At 27.9% G+C, this 27345-nt stretch overlaps 2 protein-coding genes across 2 annotated transcripts; one reads left to right on the forward strand and one right to left on the reverse strand.

The window, feature by feature from the left end:
• The first annotated feature begins 82 nt into the window (after positions 1-82).
• LOC112683091 (UDP-xylose and UDP-N-acetylglucosamine transporter) lies at positions 83-5819 on the forward strand. The gene is made up of 8 exons (XM_025553953.1): positions 83-562; positions 641-754; positions 1586-1688; positions 2155-2286; positions 2358-2427; positions 2990-3099; positions 4739-4884; positions 5445-5819. The coding sequence occupies exons 1-8, from the start codon at positions 486-488 to the stop codon at positions 5698-5700; spliced, it is 1008 nt and encodes a 335-aa protein (XP_025409738.1). The 5' UTR covers positions 83-485; the 3' UTR covers positions 5701-5819.
• A 124-nt stretch (positions 5820-5943) lies between these two features.
• On the reverse strand, positions 5944-16596 carry LOC112683090 (proton-coupled amino acid transporter-like protein CG1139). Its single transcript, XM_025553952.1, has 9 exons — positions 16002-16596; positions 9923-10064; positions 9640-9790; positions 7874-7998; positions 7732-7816; positions 6876-7148; positions 6623-6801; positions 6382-6554; positions 5944-6304 (listed from the first exon to the last, which is right to left on the reverse strand). Exons 2-9 carry the CDS (start codon positions 10051-10053, stop codon positions 6045-6047), a joined length of 1377 nt encoding a protein of 458 aa, XP_025409737.1. The 5' UTR covers positions 10054-10064; positions 16002-16596; the 3' UTR covers positions 5944-6044.
• Positions 16597-27345: the final 10749 nt, after the last annotated feature.

Genomic DNA, 27345 nt, shown 5'->3' on the forward strand with positions numbered 1-27345 from the left:
TCACAGAAGTTGACTAGGTTTATCTTATCTCTTGAGCTCTAACAGTTTGCGGTTTGTCGATTTCTTTTATTAAATTTTATTATATTTCTTTTTATTAAAAAAAAAAAAAAAGTATACGTTTTTTTTCGAGTTCTATGTTTTATAATACGCTTATCATATATAGTTACGTACCTACACGGCTATAAATGATTACTCTATTAATATATATATAAACGACCATGAAACTACTGGGGTATAATAATTTACGTAATTACTATAAAGTCGCAGTCCTCAGTTCGTCAGCTTTAGTTTTACTATAATAACTATAATATTCTTGTAAGAAACTAGTGTTCTGTGCGTTTTTTTTTTCACCGACATCATGTTAACTTGAGCCAAGTTCAAATAATTAAATTTATTATCAAAACGAATTATTAATTTAAAATAACTACCTAGTTTGTTAAGACTTAAAATCACAAAAAATAAGGTATACCTGATTTGTTTTTAAAATGAATGTACCAGTAGCAATTGGGTCTACGTTTTTCGGATGTATGAGCAATGTGGTCTTTTTAGAACTCTTAGTCAAGTATACAATGGAATCAGTTATTTGTGGAATTTCTTGTATTCCAACAGTATAATTATTATACCCTATTTTCAATTTTAGAGAAGATCCTGGTATAGGAAATTTGATAACATTTTCCCAGTTTTTTTTGATTGCGTTACACGGATTCATGTTTACTGCAAAATTTGGAACAAAAAAACCAAGCATCAGTGTCAAGTATGTAAAAATTAACTATCTAGTTTGATTTGAAAAACATATGAGAACTCATACTGAATGGTAAATAAGGTAACAAAATTATAGTCGAGCAAAAATGTTTGAGAAATATCTCATTCTTATTCTTATTTTATTGTTATAAATTATTTAACAATTATTTATTAAATTTAAACAATTAAATTGTATTATTGAGTAATCTGACAGAGTTCTGAGAGTTTAAAATGTTTTAAAATGGTCTTTTCATGCCTAAATTATTTCTTTAACAGGCTATTCGATATAAATATTAAATAGAATGGGCAAGAATGGCCAACCTTTTCTCATACCCTTCCTAATTATTGCTGTCTTTTTTTGTCCATTACTTTTTTGGTAGCTGATTTGTCTTTGTATAAATTATATACTATCACTCTATCTCTATAGTCAGCTCCAATCCATTCTAATGTATAGGATAGTTCTTTTTACGGTATCTTATCAAAAGCTTTTTCCAGATCTATAAATGCTATAAATGTGTCTTTATTAAATTCTAATTGTTTTTCTATCAATATTCTTAAGCTTAAGATTGCCTCTTTGGTACCTTTGTTTTTTCTGAGCCTGAATTGTTTTATTTATATAATAATAATTTCTAAAACTATAAATTAAAACTTTATCCAAATAAATATAACCAAAATATTATAAATATTATTTATAGAATCAATTACTGAATTGCAGTTTCAGAGTTGTCATAAAAATTAGTTGAGTTTGTTAAACTAATTGTAAGCATATGATTAACATTTTATTAAAACTTATTTCAAATATTTTATAATTTATCATAAAATATATTTTTTTATTGTTTTTCAGAGGATATCTGATTTTGGTTGCAATGTTTTTTATTACTAATGTTTTAAACAACTATGCGTTTGATTTAAATATTGCCATGCCACTACACATGATTTTCAGAGCAGTATGTTTGTTCAAAATAATTATTCATAACATATTATTTTATTGAATACATATTAACAATGTACAAACTACTAATATCAGTATAGTTTATAGTATAGTAATGTATTATTAATTATACGCTTTCCAAGTATATATTAAAATAAAGTTTAATGGGAAAAAATGTTTATTTAGTACTTAATATCATGTATTGAAACAAAAATTATTTGAAAGAAATTATTCTGCATTAATTAATAATTATAATTTTTAAATAATCGTAATGAGATAACTACTTGAAAATTTGGTTATGTTATATTACTTTTATAAAAGAAAAAAAAATAATTGTATATTTATCATTATGCTTATTATGTGTATAATAATTTCAATTATAACATATAATTTGCATTGTTGCTAATATATAAGATTAAAATATTTTTATTTGTACTTAAAATATTTATTATTTATACATAGGATACATTTTTACATTTTAGGGGTCATTAATAGCAAATATGGTTATGGGAGTGATTATATTGAAAAAAAAGTACACTCTAGATAAATATATTTCTGTAGGTATGATTACCACTGGCATTTCAATATGTACAATTGTATCTAGTCAAGATGTTGTAAGTATTTATTGATATTTGTATATTTTGAAAATATTTTAAATATCAATTCTTAAATTTATTCTTAACAGAAAAAAACTGTTGTACGTGGTGTGGTTCAAAACACATCGGAACTGGAAGACTTCTTTTGGTGGTGTTTAGGTATGTGTTTTAATGTATAAACTTACCATATAGTAGTGTTATATTGACTATAATAAATGATTTAATGCATCTTGTAAGACTGTATAATATGTCCGCATGATTTTAATAATTAAGTGCATTTGTGTTGTCTTTGTCCCGCATTCAATATAGTAAAAACTACTCATTTATTATCATCATTATCATTGATGTATAGAAATGATGAGAACTCTGTAAAAATATTAAAATTCAGCCTGAAGTTTACTTAAGATTTTTAGATTTATGTGCTCAATTCTCATCAATTTAATTTTAATACTATACAAATTATTAAATATTATATTCTTTGTTTAAAATAAAATTATAAGTATAATTTAAAAATTTGGCCTGATCCATCTCAAATAATTTTTATACCAATGTTAATTCTGTTTACAGAATACATAATATTCCAATTCATCAACTGTAATGACGTATAGAATCTGAGTAGTTGCTATATTGCATGTTTGAAAGACTAAGACAACTTATGGCTTAAATCATATCAAATACATTTAAAGTAATAATGAATAATTTTTAAAAAATTTAATTTTAGGAATTGCATGTTTGACTATTGCATTATTTATTTCTGCTCGTATGGGTATATATCAAGAAACATTATACAAAAAACATGGTAAACATCCGCAAGAAGCATTATTTTATACTGTAAGTATTTAAATATGGTAAATACAAGTACTAATTGAACCCAATATAATTTAATAATTATGCTCACTTACAATACTAATATATGCAGTTTTTAATAGGCTCTAGATTGGTTTAAGATAAGTTTACATATATTTTTTAAGTTACAAATTATGATAATTATTACCAACAATAAAAATATAGAGCAGTGTTTCCTAAAGTGTGTTCTGTGGAATTTAAAAGTTCCTTGGAATAATCTTAAAGGTTCTGCAAGGTGAATATTGAGTCTAATAATTGTAATAAAAAAATAATCATGAATTATCTTTAAATCCTTACTTGAAGTACTTATTGGTTTTTTCAATAAATAATTGAAAAATGAAGGTTAATTGGGGTTACATACATTGGGGTTCCACAAAACACAAACAATTTCCTAAGCTTCCGTGGTTGTAAAAGTTTGGAAACCGCTAATATAGAGGTTGTAAAAGTTTAGAAACCGCTAATATAGAGGAACCAAAAATATATACAAGTCGTTATTTAAAATTCATGTATGTTATACATGAAAATGGTTTTGGAAGTTGAATACATTTTTAGGCCTTGTTTTGATGCTCAAGGAATGCAATTATGTTTTTTTATACATTTTTAATGAATAATAAGAATTACATTTTCTTGCTGAGTTTAATTATTGTTAGAAATCCATAAAAATAAAAATGAATTCTTGTAGCAAAAAATTTAACCCACATTTTTTTTCTACCTATCAAAATCAATTACTGTAATGAGTTATAAATATTTTAAAAGTTGATTAATTTCAAATATATATTGTAATTGTTATTAAATTTTGTAAAACTATCTTATGATCATTATACATTTTTTATTATCTTTAATATCTTTACATAAACATTGATAATAATTTTTCAGTATAGTAGAACCACAGAATAGGTTAATGGTAGAACATTGATTATTTGTTTATCTAGGATAATAGTGGGGAGGAGTCACATGAATAATGAAAACCACTGTGAATCAAAATTTTTTATTTAACAAATTTTAATTAAATATTTTATTAATAATTACATTTTATCTAACCTATGTTATATAAACACAAACTGTCATTTTTTAATATTATCAGGGCTTGATATTTGAAGTAATCAGTCTTTGATTTTTGCGATTTGAAACTATTTTTTTTACTTTTTATTTTTCTTGAATTCATGACATGGAAGTAAACATTTTCATGCTCTCAGAAGTTCAAGAGGATATTAACTACTTCCATAAACCTATTTATAATATAGTCTACACATAGTTTTTTAAATTCATTTTATTTATTATCCTTCACCTTTGTATAATATACCACCTATGCCTTTATTTTTAGTACATAAAAATTTTTCAAAGAATGAACACGGATAGTTAAAGTTCTATTGTATTTTAATATTTTATTTGAATGGTACAAAGTTTAAGTAATTAAACCATAATTATTATATTTTTAGTTTTTATAACAGTTTTATTATAACTGATACAGTTACGTCATATATTTTGTGTTTATTCATGGTTAAATCATAAGAGTATGTTCAAAGTCCATTATTATATAATTAAAAACATTATATAAAAAAAAAAAGTTTCAATTATAACTTTGTTGATAATCGACTAAATATGGTTTATTTTTTATTTTTAGCATTTGATACCACTTCCATGGTTCCTATTTTTGTATCCCAACCTCAAGGAACATACATTAATGGCTTTGGAAAGTAAACCATTGCCATATATTGGATTTGGTATACCTGGTACTATTGTTTACTTGATTGGTAATGTTTTCACTCAGTATCCTTTTATAACATTTTAGTATTTTAATTTTGTGTTTGTATAGCTGTATGATTTGTTATTTTTTTGAGCCATACATTTTTGATATTTCAAATACTTAAAGAAAAAAAAAAGTGAAATTATAAAAGATATAAAATATTGAGTTCTGTTTAAACAAAGTAATACAAATTATAGCCAGAAAATTATTTAATCCATTCCAGTTGTCTAAGATAGATTTCACTGTACCACAGTATTATATTTAAAAAATATTTATTTGAAAGTTATCAAAAGGAGTTTAAATTACTTTAAAATAAATGTTAGTTTAATTTTGTAATTGTTATTTAATACAAAGATTTGTTTAGATACTTGAGTTTTGCTGACTATTTGCATGAGGTACTGTTTTATTATAATATGTTTTATTATACATACATATTTCACTTAAGAAAAACAACTATTTATAATTGCTTTAGATTAAAGTAAGTCTGAAGTTTTTTTGAACTTCTATTTCTCTAATGTTATTTAGATATTTTTGTAGTTGCATGAATAGTTAAAATAAAAATTCTTTAACTAAATTGTTATAGATATATTTGTATAAGCTCAGTGTATTTTTTGACAACTGAATGTTCGTCATTAACTGTAACACTAGTTATAACATTGCGAAAGTTTGCCAGTTTGTTGTTTAGTATTATATACTTCAGAAATCCATTTACTTTGTACCATTGGATTGGAACTCTTCTAGTGTTTGTTGGTACAATTATTTTTACTGAAATACCACAAAAGGTTCAACAAATGACCAAGCCAACAAAGAAAACAAAAATTGCAAAGAAAATAAATTAAGATTACTCCGTTATTTTGATGTCGCGTTTTGTTCTCGGTGATTACAGGATATTTTTTTAAGTTTTGTTAATTATTGTTGAATACTACTTGTTTAGAATAATTAAAAACTTATTAATTTATTTTATTTGACAATAAATAGAAATAATTTACAAACAAATAAGAAGTCTTTAATCTAGATTTGGTGGAGCTTGTTAATGTGATTCCTAACTTTAAAATATACTCTTAACTCAATAATAAAATAAATAATAATAATAATAATAATAATTTTAATAATCAAATGATATTTTAAAACAACAGTGCTTTTACTAAGTCTATTAGGTGAGTGAGATTGGCAGCTATTTTGATCAATGGAAACCAAAATCCTTACTAAATGCGACAATGATGTCATGTAAACTGAAATATGTACCAGTAACAAACCCTAATAGACCTAAGATTATAGTAAGAATATCCATATGGAGTTTCCAATTGAATGCGCCGAATCCTTCGTCCTTCCAGACAACCATGTGACAAATTGGCGGGAATATCAAGGCCAAAAACGTGCTGGCGATGGCTCCGACCAATGATATAAACAGTGCCAGATGTGGTATCACTTCAGCTGCCAAAACTGTTACGACACAAATATTATATTATCGCGCCACGTGGTGGCAATTATATAAATTAATGAACAAAGTAGGTTATTACATGTGGCGAATACTAGAACGGCGCGTAAGAGGTACTCGGCGAGGGCGGGCGATTGGAATGGTCCGTATTTTTCTTGTACAGACGGCCACAGAATGGCGACGGGCACATAAAACTGTAGGGTGTAAGTACAGATAATCGCAAACACCATAAGTCCAACCACAATTTTGGAAAGACTAATCAGAAAAAAAAAAATTTTTTTTATCATAAACCAACAGTTATAAGAGAATATAATTTATTTTACATGAGGGTGGGTGGAAGGTTGAGCGTGAGACTGCCTTTGACGTCGTCGCCAAACCTCCAGAATCCCACGAAACCCATTGTCAATATAATAAAAGTCACAATGGTCATGCCGACGTTCAAAACTCCCATGGTTGACGCGAACCTATTGGGCTTTTCCATTTCCAATTGCAGAGGCAATACCTGCGAGTGTAACAAATATTAAAAATCGTGTTCTTTATGATATCAGAATTGACGAATTGGTAGAGAATACTCACCAGACTGATCCCTTCAAAAGCGTAAATAGCCGTGCCGAAGAATAGAGGTATTTGCGACCAATGAGCAACGGCCGTTCTAGTGTTAAGGCTCGGCAAGTCGACTATGCAGTACGATAGAATGATACCCAGACCAATTGCCATTGAGATGTTGGCTAACGTCGACAAAGGAGCGATAAATTTCAAATTCCTGATCATGGCGCATGACATAATGGGCAGCAACGCAAATATCATGTGAATGTGTATGTCAAACACGGTACCGTATTCATCACAAAACTGTTATAAAAAAAAAAAGACAAACATAGGTATATTTGAACCTATTTACATTCTTTATACTATTCTGGTTAGATATACGTTGTATACTTTCCAAAATAAAATTATCTTAGATAAGTAATAAATATTATGATTCATAAGTTGAAATTATTCAACTTATGAAAGAATTTAGGTTTTATATGAAATTTAAAAAATTATCTATATCGATCACCATTAGATTGGTCACCACTCCCAACGGCCTCATTTTATTAGAATTACAATTTCTTTTTAGATATTTATATAGCTCTTCAATATTTTCAACCTTATATTGAATAATTATTGATATTTGTTAAATATTTAAAAAAAATTAACGTAAGTTATTGTAAGTACAATACAAACATTTCATGATAGATAAGATGTAATATTTGTTAATAAACATATCAAAAAAATCAAAACTAATTTAAAAACATACCCCAATGATTTAATATGCATACTGTATATGAATCCGAACACTACTTATAATAGAGTTTTCTATACCGTTCTATACCGCGACGTGTTGTCTAAGAGTACCATGGTACTTTTATTCATATATGGATAAAGTAGGTACCTGTTTGATCGAGCTTGACACAAATAGTATGTATACGCAGCAGAATCCCAATTGAGTGATTATAACGAACACGTTAACCGTAGTCCTTTAAAATGTGCATAGATTTAGTAAATACATTTATATTGTTAAATTTTACTCGTACCTAAACAGATCTGCATGCTTCTGTAAGCTCTTAGGTCCAGTGGCGAAAGACAATTCGACAGTTTCTGAAAATGTTGGACAGTGTTCGAGTTTTAGTCGACTCTTCAACTTATGAGCAACATTTAACTGTAAATAATAATTTATTCATATTATTGGGATTTTCTTATAATAGTTATTTAAATCATAATTAAAGAAAGAGGGTACAGTGTATTGAGATTTAACAATTTTCATTTTGTCAGTTTTTTGTCATACAATTTTAAACATACGGCCGTTTAATTTAAGAAAATAATTTTCAAAAATGTATTTTCTTAATTTAAAATATCTTGGAATATAATTTTAATATTTTATTTAAAAAAATAATACCTAGTTGATAATAATATTAATCTTAGATGTGGATCCTTTTATTTCCATTAAAATATACCTTTTACAAATGTCGATAAAAATTTTAGTCAAGTAATTAATTATCGAGGACTCCTCCAAGGCATTTTATCTTAATACCGACGCTTACATTATCATTTACGCCCTTCAATTTTTATTTTTTTATCAATTCTCATATGTTTCTAATTGTTTCAGACTCCTAATCATATCTATTTTTCTTCAATATAACTCCTTCAATTCATTTATTTTCTCTCTCGTCCTCATGATAAGATCATTGACAGATTAACTGCTCATAAAATCGTCGAATACCTCTGGAATTTCCATAATAAATTATTATGGTCCCAAGTCACATTGGCATCCTTGGAAACAGTATCGTTACTAGACCACTCAAGGCCCGAATGTAAATCAAAACCTTTAGGTCCCTAATCATCAAAGTTTTTAAATATTTGACCTTTTGAGACCCCATAATATATAGGTCGAGGCCTAGAGCCTGTGTGCAATGCACCCTTTGTACACCCGGTTTTTACGGAACTGCTTGGAAATAAAACAACCGTTGGCAATCTGCACTAAAAACATTATCATTCCATCATCAATAAAATTACCTGTGACTAATTTTTTCCCTATACTCTATAAGATTCTAAAAAGGCTTGGATTAACTCTTGGTATTTTTTCCCCATGAATTTCGTCTCCTGGCATAAAAATATCTCTAAATTAATTCCCAACTGCCTTTGGTTCCACAATTTGGAACTACCCAGATTCACAATAGTTTTCTTCTCACTCCTCCGTATTGGTCATAATCTCTCCTCATTTTTTTTCTCTATTCACTTAATTATTCTTCCCTTTGCCTATTCCATACCCATAAAGCCGTCTGTGGTGTTCATCACATCTTCATGTGCTCTCTTCTTGCTCATTTCTATTTTGAATTATTCTCCAAACTAAAAGAGTTTAGAAAAGCCTCAGTTTACACTTTCCCTGACGTAATCCTCCTCCTTAATTCTCGTTCCCCCTGTCATCTTACTCGTTATAAATTTAATCCTGGACGCTAGTTACTCCTTCTGAATATTTCTCTTATATGAATTGTATATAATCGTTATAATGATCAATCTTTTTATTTTGTGCATTTTTTGTAATTATCATGTTAACCTGGAGATTAAAGCATAAAGAAATTAAAAAAAAAAAAAAAAACGAACCACCTATTACAAATAATAGTTATAAGCTCCCAAATAAGAGAGAGAATCATAAAAATATTAATAAAAACACTAATAAAATAAAAAAAATAATAAGTCTTTAAAAAGTGTTGGAAACCCACATTGGTATAGATTAATAGTTGTTACATTCATTAACGTTTTAAAAAGCATTATAAAACTGCTGTTTCACCAATCCACGTACCAATATGTGATTGTTATATATGCACACAGTGCCGATGAAAACCGTGAGAATGGGCGCCATCAAAAGACCACCATTACGAAAAGCGTCTCCCATGGCTAACATGCCGCAACCGATGTTGCCCTTTAAAAGATGCATTAACGTCTCGCAGTACCTGAAACAAATACAAATTATCACAATTTATCATCGATGTTAATGATGTTAATATATCTCCCTCCTTCCATAATATATTTTTCGCATACGTGCAATGCGTAGTATGTTATGTAAAAAAAATCATATTTCTCACGTGGTCGGATGTTCGGAAACCGGATGACCGTGCACAGCTTTTGCCACTGCGTCCACTTTTTGTTGATGTTCCGACGTGCCGTTAGCCTCCACATCTTGAGAAGTGCTGTTTTTACGAGATTTGTCTCCCATCGTTTATGTTGCTGAAAAAATATGTGCGTATCGTTTTATTGCAAACCATTATACATGCGTAACTTACGCCATCGACGGGATAGCCGCTTATTGTTTTCATTGTTCAAACAATAATAATTGCACATAAGTATAGGTTTATTAAATTTTTGTTTTTACTAATTCATCTTCTTTCGTTAACATGTGGTTTTCAATTAACGTTCGATGATTTAACCAATAATTTAAATTATACAGTTGGTCGGTGCGCATCTCATGATATCGTAACACGGCTCAAAAGGTATATTGCACATATACCGTATTTATATTATGCATAATATTAGTTTTAAATATAGAATCATGCTCTTTGCAATTGGTCAGAAAAATCAGAGGAAAAATATCAATAGGTACGTAATCGAAAGGGTACATTTGGTGGACGAAAGTATAATTAATGTAATTAATAATACTATACAAAATTTCATGTTAAAATTATATTGTGACATTATTTACCAACAATTAAATGATTTATAATTAAATGTTAATCACAAAAACCATTTAGGTACATACTACATTGTGAGAAAACTATTGTGTTAATGCTTATTACACGTATCAGGGGTGGACTGGGTATAGAGGTGCTTTAGGAGGAGGGACAACTGGACCTATTATTATTACATTTTAATCAATAAATATTTTTAGTTAATTGTGCTCAATTCATCCGAATTCGGATAGTCTAATAGTAAATGATTGGTGTTTTACCATTATATTTTAATATTACATTTTGTATACAGATAATTAATATGTTACTATCGTGGGCCTAGGAGGCGATCGGCCCTTTGCCTTCCTGGCCAGTTTGTCCCTGACATGTATGATTCTGCAGTTTTCAAACAGCAATTTAGATGTAACCAACTCGACCCACCTAAATATAATAACACTGTTTTTTGTTTTTTCAATGCCTATATCTCTATTTAAAGATATTTAGGAAAACGGAGGTTTTCATCATTATAAAAAAAAAACCGACTACGAATAATTTACAAGAAAAACGATATTGCAAAAGATTAAGTTGAATATAATCAACAAAGTGTCATAATAATTTTGTATAGAATTCGAGTTAGGCTTATACATAAAAGTTGTGTAAATGTTATAATAGAAAATTATTAAAAATATTTCCTTGTCGTCCAATGGAAAGAAACAAAAGTTTTAAAATCAACTAAAAAAAGAATAAGTTAACAGTAAACATACTTTAAGATAATCATGTTTGTAGAACATACACGGATTTCGAATAGATTATGACATTAAAAGTATAAATGTTAGCTTAAATACGACTAAAGAATAAGTGAACTGATGTTTTTGTATGTCAATGTATTTTACGATTAAAATACTGGCAGAAAAATCAAATATAAATAGTTATTTAAAGTACTTATTATTTAAACTTGTACTTAGTTATTAAAAATTTAACTCACTATATTGCACGTGGTGATTTGATCTACAAATATGAGAAAAAATTTGTCGTCTGAAAGAAACTTTTTACTTTGACCAAAAAATAACTTGGAAACAGATGACTTATAAAAATGAAACTCGAAAGAAATATATGGCTTATGTGACCTTGAAAACGATAAATGATATAGGGTACATATTATATTTATAATATATAAATATTATATTATATTATATAGTATATAATATAAGATTTGCTATTAAACTAAGTTGAATTAAAAACCGTTAACGACAATTTTGGCATATGGGCATTCGTTGACTATTGGCTTGGTTGTTAGTATAATTCATGATAATTGAGGTTTTAAAGAATAAAATCATTTTGGGATACTCCCAAACGATCATGATAAATAAGTTAAGTGTTTTTGAAATAAATCAAATGTATTGAGTAACTATAGCAATTATCTACAATGTCTATACGCATAATTTAATAAGGAAGCGCTAGAAAAGGTGGCTAGAATTATAAAAGTATAATTTAATTATCAACTGGCAAAAATTATGATGTGCCAAAAATTAGATCAAATCCATAGAATTAATATCCGAGCAAGAAATCGGTTACTTGAACAAGTGAAATATTTTAAATACCTAGACAGCTCAATCAACCAAGACGGCAGATGCATCATGGGAATACGATTTAGAATAACACAGGAAAAGTCAGCTTTCATAGACAAGAAACCATTTCATGCTCCAATAGTATGAGTATTAGGGCAAGGGAACGTTTCATAAAATTATGGAGTGGGGAGCTATTCGGATGAGAAACTTAGATAATAAATAAGGCATACGAATTCTACGAATCCTCGAAAGCTTTGAAATGTGGTATTTGAAAAGGATGTCACGAGTAATTTGGATAGAACACCGTACCAACCAAAGCATATTTGTGAAATAAAAGAACGCAGGGATATACTTAAATCCATCAATGCAAAATAATGGAACATGATTGGCTACATATTGAGGCACGAAAATGAACTAGTTTATAGAATAATGGAAAGGAAATTGAAAGTAAGAGAGACTGAGGACGTTCGAAAACTTCATTAACAGGGTAACAGGGAAAAGCGGAGCGCGAAACCAACCATAGGGTTGAATAGAAGGGAGAAAGAAGCATATAAGGAGCAGTCGCACAAATTTTTTAAATTTAATTTTTCAGAATGAAATATAATTATTGCCTTCATGCGATATGTCGGATTTTTTCAGCAAAATAATTTATTTCAAGTAAGAATACCAAATAATTTATAAAAATAATTGATATTTTTTTTATAGATGGGGTTTGTTTTAATTTTAATCTACATACAATATATACAAAATTCAGATTTTTCAAGCAGCAAAGTTATAATATATCAGTTTTCTATAGGTACGATTGTAGATTATATGACAATATATATTTACCTAGACACCGTTAGGTTGAATTACTAATAGATTGTGTTGGTTAAATAATAATAACCGTATAACATCAATGAATCAGATTGTTAATAATGGTGTATGTTTAAATTAACTGGTTCACGAGGTCCTTTGGTAAGTGAATTTATTAAGTGATAGCTTAATAAAACCCGCTAAATAATTTTCAAAAAATAAATTATATATATATTTATTTGTGTGTATGTGTGTGTGTGTGTGTATGCATTTATGTGTACGTACGTGGGCTACAATATTTTTATATAGGGTCATGTAGTTTATAAAAATGTAGAGATTATATGCATATAAAAATAGAACTTACGAGTTCATTAACTAATTATTCAATAATAACGCATCAATTAGTTGTTTTTATATATATATAAATACAATTATAGTTATTGTTTTACTTAAGATAACAATGTCTTATATTCTAAATAAGTAATAGTGTAATCAATAACAATTAGACCAATAAAATGTTTTTAAATTATTAGTCGAGATACACAAAATAATACGTTCCTATGTAGAATAATGATAAGAACCTTTTCATTAATATATTCGAATACATGTTAACCAAAATATACATATTTAATCAAATTAGTCAAATATTTATATTTATATTAGTTAAAAACGTAAAGTTATGTTTAATTAGTTAACAAATGTGTTGAAGTTGAATACATTTGATCAGTTATTACGAATGAACTGAAATTTATGAATCAATATGGTACAGAATTTTAATTTTAATACTTATTGATTGTTTAAGAAACTAGACCTTAATCTTTGATCATAATTATTGTAAACCGATTTGGATAATATAAATGTGATAGAATTGTTCAAGCGGCAAAGTAGTAAAAATGAAATATAATGAAATTAATTGAGTTATGTGAACAAATAAGAATGTTACTTGTGTTGTGTAATGTATATACGAGTAATGTAATTTTTTGATAACACAATCATAACACATTCATACACATTGAAAATTAATTAAGCCATTAAAAATTAAATATTAATTATAAATATATTAACTATATTATATTTAATAGTTTATGTTATCGATAATGTACAAAACTACTGATGAATGTTAATGGGGATATTTTTTTTATTATTTGTATGAACAAATTTTGGAATAAACAGAATAATTGATTGGTTGGACCGCTAAAATTATGTATTTATTTATTTTTATTTTTATTTATTTAAGTATTTAACTATATTTAATTAATTAATTAAATTAATTTAGTATTTAAATATATTAATCTACATGAAACATCACTTTTTCACTACAAATGTAATGTACGATGATAGATGAAGAAAAACGATGTAATGGCATGTAATTATAATTACTATACCCATGCAATCAATGAAAGATTCTTTTTATTTTTATTGTACAAAGTATATGTTTATATTACATATAGCTTAAGGAGTGGTATTCTGGGTTCATTATAAATATAATTTCGATTTCACTGTTGTGATTTCTTTTTATATGTTTATTAATATAATAAAACGCATTTTACTGGACTTATGATGTTAAACACTTGGACTATAGTGACTATTACACGTTTTAATTCCACGTTAAATTATTGATAACATCTTCCATTTGACAAACTACTAATTATTATTAATATGACTGTATTAGGTATACTTTATTTGAAATGATGCTTTTATTTTTGAAAATTATATTTTATTTTAATCATTAAAGGAAAGGTATTTTGAGTCCATCGACAGCATAATATCGACTTTATGATTGATATGTCTGCACATCAAAATTTGAATAAAATAGTATTATTTTCTGAAAATGTATTCATTTAATTTTATTTTATTCACTCGTTTAATGTACATTATTTAACTATACATATTTTTAATACCATGGAAAATTAATTACAAATGATTTGTATCTTTTATTTTACAAACTATAATAGTGTATTGAATATAATAATTAAAAAATGTACTTAAATTATTTTGGCATTTATAGTTTATTATAATTTTCAGTTTTTTGTTTTTTATTCATTGAACTGTAATTGCTTTAAATATTTGCATTTATAATTTTATAGCAACGTTTCATTTTGACATTGATGTTTTTCTTAAAACTTATTATTCTATACTCGTGTCGATTTGACTGATTAAAATTCAATTTCATTCACACACATGACCAACTCTTTATTCCATTCCGAACGTATATAAATTAAGTAGCTATTGAATCATACTTATACGTGTTAGAAAAAATTAGGTAATTAAAACATTATTATATAATTTGTATTATTATAAAAATGTTTTATGCCTATCATACAGTTGAAAAAATTAAATAAAACAATATAAATATTTATTGAAAACGACTTATTATCTATTATATTCTTAAACACAACACAATGTTTTTTCTTCGGTTCATCTTTTAGTACACTTAAGTACGTGTTAGAAATATTACACAATTTTTTTTTCAAAATCTTAGCCGTCGTGTACGATCGACGAAAAAATATGATACAATTATAAAACACTGTACACAACCTAGCCTAATCTCTCTGAATCCCGTGTACCTTGCGTTTATAAATTGTTTTAATACAAGTTCAGCAGTTAACCTCACCGAGTGCATATATATAATTTAATTGGTCGCGTATACGTACCGGTCATCACCAATATAGAGACAACGAACTTGCTGAATTTATGAATATGATTGAAAATAATAAAGTGTTTCGAATACCTATGTTATAATAGTTGGATACGGATGTATACGTTTTTAGTTTATAAACATTGACAACCAGATCGTTGCGATTATATTTAATACAAACATATTGATGATCATTTCAGAAACCAAACCAAAAGTGCCCCAATAACTACGTTAATATCCATAATTGTTCACGTAAATGTTAACAAATATAAAAATATAAAATATATACAAAAAAATGAAATAATACAAATATCAACAATAGGTATTTTTGCGCGATCTACGAGTACCTGTATATATTTGTAGGTATTCGCCATACTCGTGCTTCGTTTAAGCTCAAAGACAGATACATAAGCAGAAAAATGACCCTTTTAATCGGGTATGCGTGCGGTGATTTGAAAATATAATATGTTCTACGTAAAAACGATGAGTTTTTACTTACAATAATTGACGATTGTGTGTGTGTGATGTAAGCAAACTGATGCAGGTGCGGTTTGCAGCTCTGGCGGCTTGTTCGAAGTATCTATCGGGAAATTCGTAGATTTTCGCTGACAGCGAAAACAGGGGACACGGGAGGTATTAATATCAAATGCAGTGTCCAGGTCCCAGAGATGCGCGCATTGTTTTTCGAACGCACACCGTTTGTTCTTTTAACGGGCGAGCAGCGATTTGAAGTTCGGAAAAAAATTTAAAAAAAAAAAAAAAAAAGCACTCGTATACGCGAAAATTAAAAACTAAATAAAAACAGACGGGCGTAACGATGAAATCAGGCGGTAAAGATGTGTTACATTATTGGAAGAAGAAGAAAAAAACGAATGAATCCTTAACGACGAATAAAAACGGAACCGAAAAACCGAGAAAGAAAACTATTTACTCGTATTTCACCGCGGATTTCTTGTCACTTTGGGCCGGCCCGTGATGCCTACGGACGACGATGTTTTTGTGCCTGTTGTACGCGCGGTGTGTACCGTCCGCCGTTGGGTTTCGAACTAGAATGAAAGGGCCGCGCGCGTACGGCCGCGAAACCAGTTCGGATAGCTTTCCGGCTCGACGCCGGCGTGTCTTTGTGCGCGTGCGTGCGTGCGTGCGTGTCGGTGGCTCGCTGTGATTTATTTAATTAGTCGTGATTATTCATACTGCACGTCGTGTGTGCCCACACCGGCTTATTACTATTATTAATATTCCCCCGACACCGGAAGACCTCCTCCGGTCGTTGGATTTCCAGCACGTCACCACGCCGGAGCATCCGAGTCGGGTCCCGAGTACTAGGGACTAACCGCAGGTAGTGTACTAGTTGGGTCCCGGATTTTTATAGGTACTACACTAGTTGGGTCCTGAATTATTTTAGTTATTACACTAGTTCCTGAATATTTTTTGGTAAGTACTACATTATACTAACATTTTCCTTTCCATTTTAACAGACTTAGGACTGTCTATGATCTATTTAGTCCACAGGTATGATTAAAAATGTTTTTTATCGTTTTTTTTTTTTTTCATAGTTTCTTTTCCATTAAAATAAATGTGGTCCAAATAGATCATAGGCAGTCCTCAGTCTGTTAAAATGGGAAGGAAAATATTAGTATAATGTAGTACTTACCAAAAAATATTCAGGAACTAGTGTAAACCTAAAATAATTCGGGACCCAACTAGTGTAGTAATTTTATATTCGGGACCCAATTCGGATGCAGCTCATCACGTGTATTGCGAAAACCACATCGTCGTGGCTTATTACTGCAGGATTCGGACGGGATTCCCGCGTATCGCCGAAACGTGGAGCCGAAATCCTTAATCCTTATCTCTATACAAGTGTAGAAAAACGTGTGCGTGTGTGGTTGATAATAGGTTCTGTAAAAACCAATTTTCTGACAATATTGTTAAACATTTATTTGATTTTTTTCTCCAACCAAACAGCCCTTAAGGTTCCCTTTTTTTCTTTAATTTTCGGTCATGGTGCATTGTATTACTCCCGTTATTCGTTGCATTTGGACGCGTGTCACTTTTTTTTAAATATGCGCATTATCTCAATTTTTTTTCTCAGACCTATACACGTACTGAACACTCTTCCGAGATCTTCCGTTTTGATTTTCATCCATTTATTGTACACGGAGAAGGAATGGATTTGGTATGCATGCACTTTGAATGCTACTGTCTTACAACAAGAAAAACTAATTGTACCATCTCATATGTCCATGGCCGTTTTATTGGTGTTCGACAGTAAAATTATTATGCGTTTTTGGGAAAATTTTCTCTCATAATCTTTCCACGGTTTAAGTTTTGATTTTAAATTATTAATTCTACTAAACTGTATATTTTGTTAGCCTTTATTGTTGTTACTAATGTTACTAATAACTGTTAGATTTCACCATTTGTTTGATGTATATATTTTGAAATATTACCACGTGAAAATTGTAAATAAAGTTTTCACTTTCACTGTTAAATAACCTAAAAATGTTTCTAATGATGACTTTGGTGATTAGCTATGCATACCTATGTCTATGACGATGACGATTGTTGATTGCCACAGGCATGAGCTTGTAGTTCCCAAAGTTCTGAGAATTTTTTAGAAATATCTTCTAAACACTATAATATTGTGTTTAAATGATCTCATAGTTGATATAAAGAACCAAAAAATATTGTATTCCAATGTTGATTTATGAAAAATAATAATCATTACCGATACGATCCAATTCCTAGTACTTAATTTGAATTAATCAAAGGCTTCTAGTTTTCTGTTCCAGTTTTGGTTATTAATAATCAGTTATAATAAAATAAAAAGAATATCAAATAAATAAGAAACTCAACTAATTGTATGAGTAAGAGTATATCTGAAAATGTAAAGTATATTATCAAAACGCCACGATACTATACGTATAAAGTGATTTACACTTGACTAGGTTATTTATATTTTCTATATTCCAATATCCAATACGCAAATACACGACTATTGAGTTTGACACTGTTATTACTGTTATAAGTACACATTTTCGAGTTTAAAATTTCAACCACTTGTCAAATCGTTTATTACATACCTATTAACGATTTCGCTTATTTTTTTTTATCTATTACTTATATCTATTATTAACCAAGTGGCTATTAAATATCAATATTATAAATAATTAATAACTAGTGATATTTACATTATTTTAATATTTTATGGAGCATTTAAACTATATTTTTATAATGAAATAATATTAAACAAATAACAATACTTTGTTCGGTCTATTTTTATCATAAGTCAACATAATTATAATTAATAATTAATAGCACTAAATTGGTTGAATAATTTTTTCAAATTTTGGTTGATATGATACTCATATAATAAATTATTTTGAATATTAAAAAATGATTAAAACTGTGTTCAAGCGTAATATTTCAAGTATTAATAAAAATTAATTATATCATTATAAGTATCTATATAAAATAAAATGTTATTTTATTATGAAATTTACGTTTGTCTTTAAAGTTATGATATATAATATTAGCATGTTGGTTTTACGAAAATTTATTATGAAATATCCATAAATTATTATAGCTCAGTTGGCTGTGATAATATGTGGTTATTTAGAATGGTTAGTTCTAAATATATATAAATTATTGTTATAATTATTATTATTATTATTATTATTATTATTATTATTATTATAGTATTTTCCAATATTATTATTCCTGTTCCTTTGTAGATTTTTCAAAAGTCTAATACCTCCCCATAAACTTAAAAAAAGTTCATAAGTTATTTTTATAAAAAATAGTGATATGGAATAAATTACAAAATTATACTTAAATTGTTTTTTTTTTTAATTAAAGATTGTAAAATTGCACATTTTAAATCTTAATATAACATTTTTTTTTCCACAATTTCATCATCACTTTTTATATGAAACATTGTTTTATTATGTACCTACTCTATTACACTCAGTATAGTAATAAGAGTTCACTTTAAAACCAATACATCATAATATTAATAAATTAATTATTATTTGTTTTAAGCATATGATTGATTTAACAATGCATTTCAATGGCTGACCATATCAACATTTATCCCAGCATAATTATTCCATTTTATACATACAGTAAAAATTCGATATATAGTCTACCTTTTGTATCTTTACCAGTCGCTTGTGAATAATAAATTCATAATTTCCCATTATATAGTAAAATTAACATATTTAGAATTCTGTGACTGCAGAAAGATAGAGTTGAAAATGTTTCTGGGGTCTTTACAATATTAATACACACAATCTTTGTTGATAAAATAAAAAAATAAATGGTGATTTTTCAGCATTTATCAAATGTAAAAAGCAGGACACACTTTCCATTCTGTGAGATTTAAAATGTATTAAAAATACATAATTTATGGACAGTCAGCTGCCTATCGGAAACTCCTCTAATTCCTGTACATGCGCCTGTACATAATAGACACCTTTAGATAACATATTATCCCATATTTTCAAAATCCATCAATACATTCTTACCACAACTATCGTCTCCACCACAGTGTCCCGTCAATCCTGGTTCAATTTAGTTTTCGTCCGATGTATTATACTTATTTAAAACTAGTTGATCGACGGTATTATATTCTGATATATTTGTTTAATCTCAATATTCTTATTTTCAAAAAAGTAAAGGAAATAAAAAATTAAGAAAATCATACGATTATCGTATTATCCAGTTTTATTTACGTGTTTACAATTTTTGTCTATCCGTGTGGTCGTTTTGACAGCACGTGAGAATCCCAGTGTTACACATTCGGAATGTGATGTGATGTACCGTTATTTAAATAGTCGGAATCCCGTTCTAAACGAGACTAAACATGTATTACATGTTTGTGTGTATATGTGTATGTATATTCGCCGTGGGTATATACATCCTTTGAGTACTCATTTTAATGTCTCCCTACACAAGCCTTTGGAGAGGGTCCCGTTTGAGGTTTATGGACTGACTACTACCTACTACTTTTACTACTACTGCTGTTGCTGTTGCTACTGCTACTGTTGCTGTGAACGTATATTATACTATTATTATTATCATATATTTATGTATAATATCCTACGTGAGCCAGCAGGATGAGGAAATGGCCAATCTGTGGATCCCGCATGCGAAAAATTTAAATCCCACCCATCTTAAATGGCTATAATAATTCCATACCCGCGCGATAACTCGTCATGTCGGTTCGTGTTTTGACGAAAAGTTTCCAAATCGAGTTATGTAGTTCTCGAAAGCTCGTCCCCAATAAAAAATATTATAAATTAAAATACACGGGTAATTTACAAATCTGTATAATGATTATATCACCATAGTATGATATAGGTATTGTAGCTGATGATCAAAACTGGTTAAAATATTTTTGGCTTGGACCGTTTAGAGGTCTAAGACGGATACAATATAAAAGTTTCTAAAACACAATTGTAAATGTAATTATTATTACTATTACTATTCATGAAAAAATTATTGCAACCGTTTTATAAGTTTTAGCCCTATCTTTAATCAAAATCTTTTAACGAGTAAACAATTATATAAATTGCGTTGTCTTATCATTCAACCAAATATACTAAAGGAAATTCTATAGAATTATAATAATAATTTTAATAATATCATACCATAATTCTATAGTACTATAATGGTACTTACTTATCAAAATTATGATGTGGCTTTTTTTTTAATTATAGAGAACATTGAGAAGCAGGTCTTATACATTAGTTCCAGTGCCAACTCGTAAAAATGGTTCTCATTTTCAATAATACATTGATATAATATAAATAGAATTATATCTCCATATAATATATTATGTCTAGTATTTTTTTAGGTTGTTATATATCAGTTATTGGCATTTTATTCTTCTTGGTGGTGTTCCATAATTTGTTTGAAATAACAATTTATTACAAAATATCCAAGAGGAGAAAATCAAACTTAGATCGTTCGACAAATAGTTTCAAGAAGGTGAATAAATCTAGGAACAATTATGCACACGAAAATTATCAAAATACCAGTAACAATTACGTCAATAACAGTGACAGAGTATCAATAAAGATAATAAAAATAATTCAAACGTTTCAAATCTATAATATATATAATTAAAATACCACTTACTTGCTACTTAACATACAGCCAAAACAATAGCACTGATCCATTTAACATTTTGAGATATTGCACTTATTAATATATCCACACTAAAAAAATATTTTTCGAAAATTAAATTTTTAAGATTCAAAATAGTTTTGAGCTCTTGGCAAGATGTACATTTTTCACATAAGGCACCTAAGATGTATTTTATCTGGTTTTAATAATTACCGATTCAAATATTTGAAAAATTGATATTGTATAAATAAATAAGAATAAATACCATTATGCGTCGTTTGTGCGTTTTTTTCAACTTAAAATTTTATTTTTATATCGAAAAATTAATTCCTCTAATTATGAAGGTATAATAACTTCCGGGCGAGGCCTTGTAGTTCAGCTACTAGTTATGTATGTATTATTTAATATATTACAATACTTATTAATTTAAATTATGTTTTATAACATTAAAATCTATGAATAAAAATACATTTTTATACGAGTTATACTGAATATATATAGTTATATTTAAATATATTATATACAGTGGCGAATTTAGCGTTTTGGCGCCTCTAGGCTTAATCACTCTGCCCCCACCCCCTATCACTCTACTAAGGAATCAACAATATTTGGTATAAATCCTTCTCTTCAAATTGTATTCAGTTTTTTTATCAAAAAAAAAAAAAAAAATATTAAATATTAAATCTTTAAAATAGAAAACTTCTAAAAATAAAATATTTCATGTCTATTATTTTACTTCAGATACCATTATTACCAGTACAAAGAAAAGCATGCTTATACAGTCACATAACGGAAATATAAATAGCCAGATATGAAAATACCTACACACTCGGATAGTCGGATGTTCCCAATAAGTACATAGGTACTAATAAGTTATTAATAATAACTAGTAACTAACTGTAGTTGTTTTATTACAAATGAAATATTTTCAAATTGTAATAATAATTGTAATATTCTTACTATAGCCTATAGGTACGCATCATACAATTTACATATTAATATATTATTATAACTTTTTAAAATTATTTTTATTCATGTTTATATGACAAATATAAAAAAAAAATATATTAAAATAAATATACCTAATAAGTCAATAATAACACTTAATTCTAAAAAAAAAAAACCCTCCCAAAAAAGTCGCCCTAGGTTATAAGCCTTTTAGTCTGCCTTTAATCCGCCACTGATTATAAATGTTAAAAACTATATTCAGATAACCCTTACATTTGTTGCTGTACTATAAGTTATATTATATAGTGAAAACTATCTTCTAAAGTGGACCCTGAATAAAACGGAAAATTATTCAATACGGAATTTTCCTATGGTTCCGGCACATTCCTATAGTTTTATATAGACGCTAAACCTCAATAAAACGGAACCTTCTTAACGCGGAAACGGAGCGATTTTGTAAGTCCCATGCAAGTAAAAATATTGCATAAACCGGAAAAATGACACGCGCGTGTGTACTATAAATCAAAAATAAGGTATAAAATATAGATATGTACATTGTTGTATGTACATCGTTAAATAGTGATAGATAAAGAAGATAAAAATGTTCTATACATATTCGCACAATATATGTACATACAATGCATATTATAGCATAAACGATACGAACTTTCTTCTTTGTGACTGTGAAATAGTCATACACCAACAGTCGTACGTACACTTTTAATTTTATCTTCCGTTAATCATATTAAATATTAAAATGCCAAAATATAAGTGTCTATGAAAAATATCAACTGATCGATATGAGTATTAAAGGATAATTGAATAATCCGGAATTTTTCCGTTTTATCGAATAAAGCGGAAAACTGCTTAGAGAGGAATTTTTTGTTAGTTCCATGCGATTCCGTTTTAGGCAGTTTTCACTGTATTATTATTATAAGTATTAGAACTATTGGTCATTTAGTTATCGACATATTATAATGACTGAAAGTCACTCATATATTGTGATTTTTTATTTAAATTTTATTTAAATATATTTTTCTACTATTTTAATAGCATATCATTATACTTTTATTAATAAAAACCTTCTTCTTCGGATATATGGCCACTAGGACTATCTCGTCAAACATCCATCTCTCCAGCCATATCTATCGGATGTTTGAACCTTTTAATCTGATCCTCTATCTAAGGCATTAACATATTTTTATTATATCTTTCCATCTTTTATAAGGTCTTCTCAGTGGCCTCTACAATAGTAATAACAGTTACACCTAATAATAAATGATTTTTTTTCTAATTAAAGAATCTGATTTGTACATATTATAATTTTTTTTTTTTATAAGAAATATATAGAAGTATAGTTTTTAATTATTTAAATGAAGCCTGTACTGCTTATTAGGCACTTGAAATTTCAAATTTTCCCAAATTTTAGATACCATTTATTTTTTCTTGAGAAAGTTAAAATATTAAAAGTTCAATCTACCTTATTAATAAATTAAGTTCTTTTATTACATAAAACATCTTAATAAATATAAACTGATCCACCCAATCTCTTTCATTCATTTAGTACATTGATTTCAAGTTTAAAAAATTTAAAAAATCGATTCAGCGATACCATTGACGCATTTTTTTATCTCACCTAATCGTGGGATTTTACCTGATCTAGGAAACTCGCTCTTTTTAAAGTAATGAATTAATTTTTCAGACTAATATTTAGCGTGTACATTGTGTATATTACATATCTGTAATGAATAAATGTAATTAGTAAGTAAAATTACAGATAACGAATTAATTTGAAACATCATTAGAAACATTTTTTCAATTATAATAATACGTGCACAATAAAGCAACAGTATAATTATATCAGAATCATTTTTTATTATTATTTTTAACGGCTGTGCATTTGATAAATTTAATGCACATAACGAGCATTTTAACAAATCATTCGAAGACAATAATACATTATTATATTATATTGAAAGTATACAATAATTCTATCATGTTTACGGAGGAACATGAGCAAATTACGGAGTTTTTAAATTTTATTGTGTTAATAGTTACTAATTATTCTAATCACTGTAGATAAAAATGATATAGTGAACGATATATGAATACGATTTATAAATTATAACGTGTATCTATTATGTCTTTATCTAAATTCATGAAGTTGTTACCTTTATACTAAATTTATACTTAATAATATGATTGTTGTATCTTCATAAAATTACCTTTTGGAATTTAAATAAGTCGAGTATGTACAGTATTCATACATCGATTTAATATAATTTTAGTACGTATATAATAGTCGTTTGCTTAAAATTATGCTTAGTTGCGCACTTAACCCAAGAAATTTTTTTTCGATTTATTTCTGGAGTTATATTATCTGCATATGTGTGTATTCTACGAAATTATCGTACAGTAGAATCTATAAATTTTTATCGTTTTCGATAAATTTGGGTAGTATCCTAATACAATATATTGAATACCTTTTTAATATTCAAACACCTTTTTTGAAACATTTTGCATTCTGTTACATAAATTGCATTTCTACTCTAATATAAAAAAGTTCAGTAGGCTAGTAGTAGGCTATATTGGTTAGTTCAGTAGTAGTACTTATTTCATTGTGTAGCGAAAGGTTTGAAACGAACAAAGGAGAGTGCGTAAGTAACCTCAACGAAAATGACTGAAACAGTGGCGTATTTACGGGGGGGTCCAGGGGTACTGGACCCCCCCAGAACCTCTCCAAAAAATAAAAAATTAACAACAATTCTTATATATTTGCAGAATTGGCTATGTTAAACATTCACAGGGAAGTTGAAATTACTGTTGATGAAGTGATAGAGGAGTTGGCCAAAAAATCGAGACAACTGGAATTTATTTTATAACAATACTTTATAATATACAATGCTAAATACAATATATAGGTACATATATATAATATTACATAAGACTTTACGATTATTACATTATATATTTAGTTCAACTTCCTCCAAAAACTGCATAAGGACGTAACTATTACAATATAATATATAATTTATATTAATTATGTATTATCTGTGGACTCCCCCCCCCAGAAAAAATTGAAAATACGCCACTGAACTGAAATGTCTGAATTGGTCTTATATTTGACGGTTTGGCAGGACCCCATATTGCGATTCAATAGGACCAAACTGCTATAAACTTTGTAAATTATTGATTTATTTTGGAGTGATATTTTTGAATTTATTAGAGGGCGGAGGAGATGAAGTCTATTGATTACCGATTTTCTTTTTTCTTTTAAAATAAGTTAGGAATGAGAATATTATTTATTATTGATGATATTCTTCAGGGGAATAATATATTATTTATTTGTTTATATGATTGATGTAATATAAAATATTTATAGTGTGTTAAAATAATATTTAAGATTTCATAAAATGAAATATATTATATACCATAAATGGAAAGACGGTAGTAAATTATAAAAATATAAATGTTTGATATTAACACTATAATAATAAATCTAACACTTAATATAACACTTTAGTAGTTTTCGGAAAAATGTCAATAGTCCAGGGACTACCAAATAACGTCGAGTATTATTCATGTCTACATGCACAATATACTACAAATTATCAAAGATTAAATATCTATGCTAATATATACAGCTATTATAAATCTACACGGAAAACAAAATCGATATGAAGTGTCGTATGGTTTTAGTTATTTTGTTGTTATTGGGATTTATGAGATAATATATTTTTAAACTTAATTAAGGGGGTGGGAGCATAGCATGTTTTAAAGAGTAATATTAAGGAATTTCGTATAGTATTTATATTCGAGCTTGTCCAATGTGTGAGAAGTAAATGAACGTTAAAAGTGTAATTAGTTTTTGCTCCACCACAACTGAACGCCCATCAACCGCATTACGAATTCCTAGAACCACAATCAACGATGACAATCAAAATAAATTGCAGAAACCACAGAATTTTAAAATAAAAACAAAATTTACATCGAATACCTTATAACATTCAATATAAGTCTTTCTCATTTTTATTTGATTACCTTCTAGTTAAACTATAGTATTTCTATTATCTTTTTCTGAAGACGTTGACTGACATGCAACCGCCGGTATCTGCAGAGTACTAGCGTACAACATTTTTTTTTAATGATCGACGGCTGTCACGCTTTATTAAGAAATTATTACGTATTAAAAATTAAATATTCGTAATATTATAATACTACCTGTTATTGTCGTTGTATGAAGATGATGGCTTTTCCGATTTAAAATTTGCCAAGTATGTTTTTTTTTTAATTGTTGAAAACAACCTTCGACGAACTTTTTTTTACCGTAACGTCAATCTATAGTGTTGTTAATTTTTATATGCAAATTTTATTGAATGTGACCTATGTGTTATCACGGATACTCGTAGGCGCTATCGCAACGTTAGTTCCGAAAACACATTATTTCTCATACGCGCATGCACATGTCACCGTACAACATAAAATTTAATTTTGTTCTTTACAAGACGCAAAAATTGCCAAAATTAAATCTACCCGACTTCCTGATGTTTGATATTAATTCTGAAAAAAGATTTTGATTTCTTAACATCTTAACTAGGACAACTAGGAACCACTTTTTCTATTTATGGTTCTATTTTACTAAAAAAAGAAACAATATCGAAATTATTATAAAAAAAAAATGTAATAATCAAATGTTTTTTAACACTACTTGGGGAAAAAAATAAAAAGTCTGCTACCTAGTTGTCCTAGGGGAGAAGATTAGA

This window comes from Sipha flava, unplaced genomic scaffold (assembly GCF_003268045.1).
Source record: "Sipha flava isolate LNK unplaced genomic scaffold, YSA_version1 219_pilon_pilon, whole genome shotgun sequence".
In the NCBI taxonomy this organism is placed as follows: Eukaryota; Metazoa; Arthropoda; class Insecta; order Hemiptera; family Aphididae; genus Sipha; species Sipha flava.

Coding starts and splice junctions, on each gene's coding strand:
- LOC112683091 (XM_025553953.1), top strand. CDS start 486: ATGAATGTACCAGTAGCAATTGGGTCTACGTTTTTCGGATGTATGAGC. Junction 755..1,585: donor AAACCAAGCATCAGTGTCAA/GTATGTAAAAAT, acceptor ATTGTTTTTCAG/AGGATATCTGATTTTGGTTG. Junction 1,689..2,154: donor TACACATGATTTTCAGAGCA/GTATGTTTGTTC, acceptor TTTACATTTTAG/GGGTCATTAATAGCAAATAT.
- LOC112683090 (XM_025553952.1), bottom strand. CDS start 10,053: ATGGGAGACAAATCTCGTAAAAACAGCACTTCTCAAGATGTGGAGGCT. Junction 7,149..7,731: donor TGTCAAGCTCGATCAAACAG/GTACCTACTTTA, acceptor TTTTTATAACAG/TTTTGTGATGAATACGGTAC. Junction 6,802..6,875: donor CTTTTGAAGGGATCAGTCTG/GTGAGTATTCTC, acceptor TTACACTCGCAG/GTATTGCCTCTGCAATTGGA.